This window comes from Calonectris borealis, chromosome 36, assembly GCF_964195595.1.
Source record: "Calonectris borealis chromosome 36, bCalBor7.hap1.2, whole genome shotgun sequence".
NCBI lineage: Eukaryota > Metazoa > Chordata > Aves > Procellariiformes > Procellariidae > Calonectris > Calonectris borealis.
The window spans coordinates 366,522-377,037 of NC_134347.1; the positions used below are offsets into that span (position 1 = coordinate 366,522).

The window sequence follows — 10,516 nt, forward strand, 5'->3', positions numbered from 1 at the left end:
AAAGTCGGGGGGACATGGGGTTGTCACCTGCTGGGTGGTCCTTGGAACCCTGGAGATGATGGGGGAACCGCGTTGGGATGGCTCCAAGCCCCTTGTGACCCCAAAGTAGCCCTTTGTGACCCCAAAATAGCCCTTTGTGACCCCAAAATAGCCCTTTGTGACCCCAAAACAATCTCTTGTGACCCCCAAACTGTCTTTTTTCGGAGCAGAACAACCCCAAAATCAAGGATATTTTGGGGAAATCGAAGGGGCAGCCCAAGAAGCGGCTGACGCACGTCTACGACCTCTGCAAGGGGAAGAACATCTGCGAGGGGGGCGAGGAGATGGACCACAAATTCGGGGTGGAGCAGCCCGAGGGTGACGAGGACCTCACCAAGGAGAAGGTGGGGAACCCCCCCCCTGCCCCCCAAAATCCTCTGCTGCCCCCCAAAATCCTCTCCAGCACCCCAAAATCTCCCCTCGCCCCCCCCCGGGGTGTGGGTGTCCCCCTCTGGACCCGAATGTCCCCTCAGAGGTGGCCTGGGGTGGCATCTGTCCCTCTTAGCGGCTTGTGGCCCCCCAAGTTGGGGTGTGGGGGTGGTGGCACCCCCGTGTCCCCCAATAATGTCCCTGTATCCCTTAATACCCGTTAACGAGCTTGGGTCCCCCGTTAATGCCCCCATGTCCCCATTAAAGCCCCTGTTAATGCCCCTGGGTCCTCATTAGTGCCCCTGGGTCCCAATTAATACCCTCGTTAATGCCTCTGGGTCCTCATTAATGCCCCTGGGTCCCAATTAATACCCTCGTTAATGCCCCTGGGTCCCAATTAATACCCTCGTTAATGCTCCTGGGTCCTCATTAATGCCCCTGGGTCCCAATTAATACCCTCGTTAATGCCCCTGGGTCCCAATTAATGCCCCTGGGTCCCTGTTAATGCCACAATTAATGCCCCTGGGTCCCAATTAATGCCCCTGGGTCCCTGTTAACACCCCAATTAATGCCCCTGGGTCCCAATTAATGCCCCTGGGTTCCAATTAATGCCTTCGTTAATGCCCCTGGGTTCTCATTAATGCCCCTGGGTCCCTGTTAACGCCCCCCATTAATGCCCCTGGGTCCTTATTAATGGTCCTGAGTCCCAATTAATACCTTCATTAATGCGCCTGGGTCCCAATTAATGCCTCTGGGTTCCTGTTAACGCCACAATTAATGCCCCTGGGTCCTCATTAATGCCCCTGGGTCCCAATTAATGCCTTCGTTAATGCCCCTGGGTTCTCATTAATGCCCCTGGGTACCTGTTAATGCCCCCCATTAATGCCCCTGGGTCCTCGTTAATGCCCCTGGGTCCTCGTTAATGCCCCTGGGTCCCAATTAATGCTTTCGTTAATGCTCCTGGGTTATCGTTAATGCCCCCATTAATGCCCGTGGGTCCCTGTTAATGCCCTCATTAATGCTTCTGGGTCCTCATTAATGCCCCCGGGTCCCAATTAATGCTTTCGTTAATGCCCCTGGGTCCCTGTTAATGCTCGTGGGTGCCCGTTAACACCCACATTAATGTCCCTGGGTCCTCATTAATGCCAGTGGGTCCCTGTTAATGCCCCCATTAATGCCCCTGGGCCCCCATTAATGCCCCCGTTAATGCCCCTGGGTCCCCGTTAATGCCCCCAGGTCCCCGTTAATGCCCCCACGTTCTCATTAATGCCCCCCTCACCCCTGTTAATGCCTCCGCAGGGCCACGGGGGTGCGGGCGGTATCAGCCCTGGATCCAGCCCCCCATTAATACCCCCTTAATGCCCTTGTCACCCTTTTAATGCCTTTGTGACCCCGTTAATACCCCCTTAATGCTCCTGTCACCCCCTTAATGCCTTTGTGACCCCATTAATACCCCCTTAATGCCCCCATTTCCACCTTAATGCCCCAATTAATGCCCCCGTGACCCCATTATTCCCCCATTAATGACTTTGTCTCCCCCGTTAATGCCCGCATCTCCCCATTAACCCCCCCATTAACCCCTGCAGGGCCACAGAGGGTGCGGGCGGTACCAGCCCTGCATCCAACCCCCCCATTAATGCCCCCGTGACCCCGTTATTCCCCCATTAATGACTCCATCTCCCCCGTTAATGCCCCCGTCACCCCGTTAATGCCCCCATCTCCCCGTTAACCCCCGCAGGGCCACGGAGGGTGCGGGCGGTACCAGCCCTGGATCCAACCCCCCCATTAATGCCCCTGTGACCCCGTTACTCCCCCATTAATGAGTCTATCTCCCCTATTAATACCCCATTAATGCTCTTGTCACCCCGTTAATGCCCCCATCTCCCCATTAACCCCCTCCTTAACCCCCGCAGGGCCATGGAGGGTGCGGGCGGTACCAGCCCCGGATCCAACCCCCCCATTAATGCCCCCGTGACCCTGTTATTCCCCCATTAATGACTCTATCTTCTCTATTAATACCCCATTAATGCTCTTGTCACCCCGTTAATGCCCCCATGTCCCCATTAACCCCCCTGTTAACTCCTGCAGGGCCATGGAGGGTGCGGGCGGTACCAGCCCTGGATCCAACCCCCCCGTTAATGCCCCTGTGACCCTGTTATTCCCCCATTAATGCCTCCATCTCCCCCATTAATGCCCCCCGTCACCCCGTTAATGCCCCCATCTCCCCGTTAACCCCCGCAGGGCCACGGAGGGTGCGGGTGGTGCCAGCCCTGCATCCAACCCCCCCATTAATGCCCCCGTGACCCCGTTATTCCCCCATTAATGCCTCCATCTCCCCCATTAATGCCCCCCGTCACCCCGTTAATGCCCCCATCTCCCTGTTAACCCCCGCAGGGCCACGGAGGGTGCGGGCGGTACCAGCCCTGGATCCAACCCCCCCATTAATGCCCCCGTGACCCCATTATTCCCCCATTAATGACTCCATCTCCCCCATTAATGACTCCATCTCCCCCATTAATGCCTCCATCTCCCCCATTAATGCCCCCCGTCACCCCGTTAATGCCCCCATCTCCCCGTTAACCCCCGCAGGGCCACGGAGGGTGCGGGCGATACCAGCCCCGCATCCGTCGCTCGGGTCTGGAGCTCTACGCCGAGTGGAAGCACGTTAACGAGGATTCGCAGGAGAAGAAGATCCTGCTCAGCCCCGAGCGGGTGCACGAGATCTTCAAGCGCATCTCGGACGAGGAATGCTTCGTCCTGGGCATGGACCCCAAATTCGCCCGCCCCGAGTGGATGGTCTGCACCGTTTTGCCCGTACCCCCTCTTTCCGTCCGTCCCGCTGTCGTCATGCAGGGCTCTGCCCGTAACCAGGTGGGGCCCGGATGCCGGGTGTTGTTTTTTGGGGGGGTCCCAGGGTGGTATTGGGGTCCCTGGGGAGGTTTTGGGGTGATGTTGGGTCTCCCTGGGGCAGGGGGCTGCCTGTGAACCCCCCCTTTGTGCCCCCCACTGTCATCACGCAGGGCTGTGCCCGTAACCAGGTGGGGCCCGGATGCCGGGTGTTGTTTTTTGGGGGGGTCCCAGGGTGGTATTGGGGTCCCTGGGGAGGTTTTGGGGTGACATTGAGTCTGCCTGGGGCAGGGGGCTGCCTGTGAACCCCCCCTTTGTGCCCCCCACTGTTGTCATGCAGGGCTCTGCCCGTAACCAGGTGGGGCCCGGATGCCGGGTGTTGTTTTTTGGGGGGGTCCCTGGGGAGGTATTGGGGTCCCTGGGGAGGTTTTGGGGTGACGTTGGGTCTCCCTGGGGCAGGGGGCTGCCTGTGAACCCCCCCTTTGTGCCCCTCACTGTTGTCACGCAGGGCTCTGCCCGTAACCAGGTGGGGCCCGGATGCCGGGTGTTGTTTTTTGGGGGGGTCCCAGGGTGGTATTGGGGTCCCTGGGGAGGTTTTGGGGTGACATTGAGTCTGCCTGGGGCAGGGGGCTGCCTGTGAACCCCCCCTTTGTGCCCCCCCGCTGTTGTCACGCAGGGCTGGGTGCCACCAGATGGGGTTCAGGTGCTGGGGTCCCCTTTTTTGGGGGGTCCCTGATACCTTGGGGGGTCCCTGGGGAGGTTTTGGGGTCCCTGGGGAGGTTTTGGGGTGACATTGGGTGTCCCTAGGGCAGGGGGCTGCCCGTGAACCCCCCCTTTGTGCCCCCCCGCTGTTGTCACGCAGGGCTGGGTGCCACCAGATGGGGCCCAGATGTCGGGGTCCCCTTTTTTGGGGGTCCCTGGGGAGGTATTGGGGTCCCTGGGAAGGTTTTGGGGGGGTCCCCAGACTCCAGGGGTCCCTGATGTGGTTTGAGGGGTGTCCCCGATGTGATTTGGGGGGAAGTCCTTGGACTTTGGGGTCCCTGATGGACTTAAGGGGTGTCCCCCCACACCAGAGTCCCCAATGCAATTTGGGGGGGTCCCCTGGTTCTCTTTTTGGGGGTCCCCAGTGCCCTTCAGGGTGTTCCCAGTTGTTGAGGTCCATGATGGAGTTTGGGGGTTCCCTGATGCCCTTTGGGGTGTCCTCAGTTGTTGGGGTCCCCTGATCCACTTTGGGGGTTCCCTGATGCCCTTTGGGGTGACCCCCGTTGCTGGGGTCCCCCGATCCACTTTGGGGGTCTCCCCTGGTGCCTGTTGGGGTGTCCCCAGTTGCTGGGGTCCCCCGATCCACTTTGGGGGTGTCCCCTGGTGCATTTTGGGGTGTCCCCAGTTGCTGGGGTCCCCCGATCCACTTTGGGGTGTCCCCTGATGCCTTTTGGGGTGTCCCCAGTTGCTGGGGTCCCCCGATCCACTTTGGGGTGTCCCCTGATGCCTTTTGGGGTGTCCCCAGTTGTTGGTGTCCCCTGATGCACTTTGGGGGTGTCCCCAGTTGCTGGGGTCCCCCGATCCACTTTGGGGGTGTCCCCTGGTGCCTTTTGAGGTGTCCCCAGTTGTTGGGGTCCCCTGATGCACTTTGGGGGTGACCCCAGTTGCTGGGGTCCCCCGATCCACTTTGGGGGTGTCCCCTGATGCCTTTTGGGGTGTCCCCAGTTGTTGGGGTCCCCCGATGCACTTTGGGGGTCTCCCCTGGTGCCTTTTGGGGTGTCCCCAGTTGCTGGAGTCCCCCGATCCACTTTTGGGGTGTCCCCAGTTGTTGGGGTCCCGATGCACTTTGGGGTGTCCCCAGTTGTTGGGGTCCCCTGATGCACTTTTGGGGTGTCCCCAGTTGCTGGGATCCCCCGATGCACTTTGGGGGTGTCCCCTGGTGCCTTTTGGGGTGTCCCCAGTTGCCGGGGTCCCCCCGGTGCCCTTTGGGGTGTCCCCACCCTCCAGGATCCATCGTTCATTTTGGGGCTCCCTGATCCATTTTGGAGGAGGTGCCGCCTGCACCGCAGGGCTCCCCCTGACCCCCCCATTAATTTCGGGGCTCCCCCTGACCCCCCCATTAATTTCGGGGTCCCCCCCAGGACGACCTGACCCACAAACTGGCCGACATCGTTAAGATCAACAACCAGCTGCGCCGTAACGAGCAGAACGGGGCGGCCGCCCACGTCATCGCCGAGGACGTCAAACTCCTCCAGTTCCACGTGGCCACCATGGTGGACAACGAGCTGCCCGGCCTGCCGCGGGTGAGCGGGCAGGGGTGCGGGCAGGGGTGCAGGCAGGGGTGCGGGCAGGGCAGGGGGGCGGGGGGAGCGCAGGCAGGGTGGGATGGGAGTGGAGGGTGGGGGGTGCTGGGGGGAGGCAGGGGCAGGATGTGATGGGGGGTGTGGGCAGGGATGGGGTGTGGGGGGAGTGCAGGCAGGGGGTGCAGGCAGCGCAGGCAGGGGCAGCTGGGAGTGCAGGCAGGAATGGGGCATGGTGGCAGTGCGGGCAGGGAGTGCAGGCAGCGCAGGCAGGGGTGCAGGCAGGGCAGGGGGGCGGGCAGGGTGGGATGGGAGTGGAGGGTGGGGGGTGCTGGGGGGAGGCAGGGGCAGGGTGTGATGGGGGGCGCGGGCAGGGATGGGGTGTGGGGGGAGTGCAGGCAGGGAGTGCTGGGAGTACAGGCAGGGATGGGGCATGGTGGGAGTGCAGGCAGAGAGTGCAGGGGCAGCTGGGAGTACAGGCAGGGATGGGGCATGGTGGCAGTGCAGTCAGGGAGTGCAGGCAGGGGTGCGGGCAGGGCAGGGGGGCGGGGGGAGCGCAGGCAGGGTGGGATGGGAGTGGAGGGTGGGGGGTGCTGGGGGGTGGCAGGGGCAGGGTGTGATGGGGGGCGCGGGCAGGGATGGGGTGTGGGGGGAGTGCAGGCAGGGAGTGCTGGGAGTACAGGCAGGGATGGGGCATGGTGGGAGTGCAGGCAGGGGGTGCAGGCAGGGGGTGCTGGGAGCGCAGGCAGGGGGTGCAGGTAGCACAGGCAGGGGCAGCTGGAAGTACAGGCAGGGATGGGCCATGGTGGCAGTGCGGGCAGGGAGTGCAGGCAGGGGGTCAGGCAGGGCAGGGGGGCAGGCAGGGTGGGATGGGAGTGGAGGGTGGGGGGTGCTGGGGGGAGGCAGGGGCAGGATGTGATGGGGGTGCGGGCAGGGGGTGCGGGCAGGGATGGGGTGGTGGGAGTGCAGGGGGTGCTGGGAGTGCAGGCAGGGATGGGGCATGGTGGGAGTGCAGGCAGTGCAGGCAGGGGGTGCTTGGAGTGCAGGCAGGGATGGGGCATGGTGGGGAGTGCAGGCAGTGCAGGCAGGGGGTGCTGGGAGTGCAGGCAGGGATGGGGCATGGTGGGGAGTGCAGGCAGGGGGTGCTGGGAGCGCAGGCAGGGGGTGCAGGCAGCACAGGCAGGGGCAGCTGGGAGTACAGGCAGGGATGGGCTATGGTGGGAGTGCAGGCAGGGAATGCAGGCAGCACAGGCAGGGGTAGGGCATGGTGAGAGTGCAGGCAGGAGGTGCTGGGAGCACAGGCAGGGGGTGCTGGGAGCACAGGGAGGGATGGGGCGTGGTGGGAGTGCAGGCAGGGGGTGCTGGGAGTGCAGGCAGGGGGTGCAGGCAGGGATAGGGCCTGGTGAGAGCGGAGGCAGGGAGCACAGGCAGCGCAGGCAGGGGCAGCTGGGAGTACAGGCAGGGATGGGGCATGGTGGGAGTGCAGGCAGCACAGGCAGGGAGTGCTGGGAGTGCAGCCAGGAATTGGGGCATGGTGGGAAGGGCGGGCAGGGGGTACAGGCAGGAGTGCAGGCAGGGGATGCTGGGAGTGCAGGCAGGGGGGTAGGCAGACCATGCCAGGAGTGCAGGCAGGGGCAGAGTGCAGGCAGGAGCAAGGCATGCTGGGAGTCCCCTGATCCTCCCCCGCCGCATCCGATGCTGAATCTTGGGGGGGTCTTGAGGGGGTCGAGCCCCCCCGAACCCCCTTTTTTTGCCCCCCCCAGGCCATGCAGAAGTCGGGGGGCCCCCATGTGCCCCCCCAAACCCCTCCCCATTCCCCCCTCCCCAAAACCACGGGTCTGGGGAGGTTCAGTGCCCCCAAACCCTCACCTCTACCCCCTGCTCCCGAATCTGGGGGGGATCCCAGGGCCTCAAACCCCCCCCGAACCCCCTTTTTTTGCCCCCCCCAGGCCATGCAGAAGTCGGGGGGCCCCCATATGCCCCCCTAGACCTCTCCCCATTCCCCCCTCCCCAAAGCCACGGGTCTGGGGAGGTTCAGTGCCCCCAAACCCTCACCTCTACCCCCTGCTCCTGAATCTGGGGGGGATCCCAGGGCCTCAACCCCCCCTGAACCCCCTTTTTTTGCCCCCCCCGGCCATGCAGAAGTTGGGGGGGTCCCCCAAGTGCTTTGTGCCCTCCCTGTGCCCCCCCAAACCCCTCCCCATGCCCCCCTCCCCAAAGCCCCGGGTCTGGGGAGGTTCAGTGCCCCCAAACCCTCACCTCTACCCCCTGCTCCTGAATCTGGGGGGGATCCCAGGGCCTCGAGCCCCCCCTGAACCCCCTTTTTTTGCCCCCCCCAGTCCATGCAGAAGTCGGGGGGCCCCCATATGCCCCCCTAGACCTCTCCCCATTCCCCCCTCCCCAAAGCCACGGGTCTGGGGAGGTTCAGTGCCCCCAAACCCTCACCTCTACCCCCTGCTCCCGAATCTGGGGGGGGGGTCCCAGGGCCTCAAACCCCCCCTGAACCCCCTTTTTTTGCCCTCCCCAGGCCATGCAAAAGTCGGGGGGCCCCCATATGCCCCCCTAGACCTCTCCCCATTCCCCCCTCCCCAAAGCCACGGGTCTGGGGAGGTTCAGTGCCCCCAAATCCTCACCTCTACCCCCTGCTCCCGAATCTGGGGGGGGGTCCCAGGGCCTCAAACCCCCCCCCGAACCCCCTTTTTTTGCCCCCCCAGTCCATGCAGATGTCGGGGGGCCCCCATATGCCCCCCCAAACCCCTCCCCATTCCCCCCTCCCCAAAGCCACGGGTCTGGGGAGGTTCAGTGCCCCCAAACCCTCACCTCTACCCCCTGCTCCTGAATCTGGGGGGGATCCCAGGGCCTCAAACCCCCCCCGAACCCCCTTTTTTTGCCCCCCCCCACGCCAAGCAGAAGTTGAGGGGGTCCCCCAAGTGCTTTGTGCCCTCCCTGTGCCCCCCCAAACCCCTCCCCATGCCCCCCTCCCCAAAACCACAGGTCTGGGGAGGTTCAGTGCCCCCAAACCCTCACCTCTACCCCCTGCTCCTGAATCTGGGGGGGATCCCAGGGCCTCGAGCCCCCCCTGAACCCCCTTTTTTTGCCCCCCCAGTCCATGCAGAAGTCGGGGGGCCCCCCATATGCCCCCCTAGACCTCTCCCCATTCCCCCCTCCCCAAAGCCACGGGTCTGGGGAGGTTCAGTGCCCCCAAATCCTCACCTCTACCCCCTGCTCCCGAATCTGGGGGGGGGTCCCAGGGCCTCAAACCCCCCCCTGAACCCCCTTTTTTTGCCCCCCCAGTCCATGCAGAAGTCGGGGGGCCCCCATATGCCCCCCTAGACCTCTCCCCATTCCCCCCTCCCCAAAGCCACGGGTCTGGGGAGGTTCAGTGCCCCCAAACCCTCACCTCTACCCCCTGCTCCCGAATCTGGGGGGGATCCCAGGGCCTCAAACCCCTCCTGAACCCCCTTTTTTTGCCCTCCCCAGGCCATGCAAAAGTCGGGGCGCCCCCTGAAGTCCCTGAAGCAGCGGCTGAAGGGGAAGGAGGGCCGAGTCCGAGGGAACCTGATGGGGAAACGGGTGGATTTTTCGGCTCGCACCGTCATCACCCCCGACCCCAACCTGGCCATCGACCAGGTGGGCGTCCCCCGCTCCATCGCCGCCAACATGACCTTCGCCGAGATCGTCACCCCCTTCAACATCGACAGGTTCGGGGGGTTCGGGGGGCCTTTTGGGGGTGTACGGGGGGGTTTAAAGGGAGATATGGGGACGGGGAGGGGGTGGGGGGGGGGTTAAGGGGGTGGGGGGGGTGGTGGAGGGGGGTTTGGGGGGGATATGGGGACGTGGAGGGGTGTGGGGGGGATATTGGGGGGACATGGGGACATGGAGGCGGTGTGGGGGACATTGGGGGGACGTGGGGTCATGGAGAGGGCGTGGGGGACATTGGGGGACACTTGGGGTCATGGAGGGGGTGTGGGGGACATTGGGGGACACTTGGGGGGGACATGGGGACATGGAGGGGGTGTGGGAGACATTGAGGGACACTTGGGGGGGACATGGGGACATGGAGGGGGTGTGGGGGGGACATTGGGGGACACTTGAGGGGACATGGGGTCATGGAGGGGGTGTGGGGGACATTGGGGGGACGTGGGGTCATGGAGAGGGCGTGGGGGACATTGGGGGACACTTGGGGGGACATGGGGTCATGGAGGGGGTGTGGGGGACATTGGGGGACACTTGGGGGGGACATGGGGACATGAAGGGGGCGTGGGGGACATTGGGGGACACTTGGGGTCATGGAGGGGGTGTGGGGGACATTGGGGGACACTTGGGGGGGACATGGGGACATGAAGGGGGCGTGGGGGACATTGGGGGACACTTGGGGTCATGGAGGGGGTGTGGGGGACATTGGGGGACACTTGGGGTCATGGAGGGGGTGTGGGGGACATTGGGGGACACTTGGGGGGACATGGGGACATGGAGAGGGCGTGGGGGACATTGGGGGACACTTGGGGTCATGGAGGGGGTGTGGGGGACATTGGGGGACACTTGGGGGGGACATGGGGATGTGGAGGGGGTGTGTGGGGGGTGGAGCGGGGTTTGGGGGGGATATGGGGACATGGAGAGGGCGTGGGGGACATTGGGGGGACGTGGGGACGTGGAGGGGGAGTGGGGGATATTGAGGGACACTTGGGGGCCACATGGGGACATGGAGGGGGTGTGGGGGGGCATTGGGGGACACGTGGGGGGGGACACGGGGACACACAGGGGGTGTGGGTGACATTGGGGGGGTACAAGTGGCATTGGGGGGCGGGGGGGGGGGGGCACATTTTAAGCCCCAAGGGGAGCCCAGGAAGGAGATGGGGGACACCCAGCACCCACAGGCGAAATGCGACGAGTGGGTTTTGGGGACAGCGGGGTGGCCCAGGGTGACAGGGACCCCCCCCCCCCCCGAACCCCAAATTTCTCCCCCCCCAGGCTGCAGG

The 10,516-nt window shown here is 64.0% G+C and overlaps 1 protein-coding gene across 1 annotated transcript in view; it reads left to right on the top strand.

Moving 5' to 3' along the window:
• POLR2A (RNA polymerase II subunit A) overlaps window positions 1-10,516 on the top strand; it is a 57,156-nt gene that overhangs the window by 3,801 nt on the left and 42,839 nt on the right. The window contains 4 exon segments of the mRNA XM_075135064.1: window positions 210-383; window positions 2,998-3,279; window positions 5,379-5,540; window positions 9,018-9,269. Of these exon segments, the coding sequence (XP_074991165.1) occupies window positions 210-383; window positions 2,998-3,279; window positions 5,379-5,540; window positions 9,018-9,269 (870 nt within the window).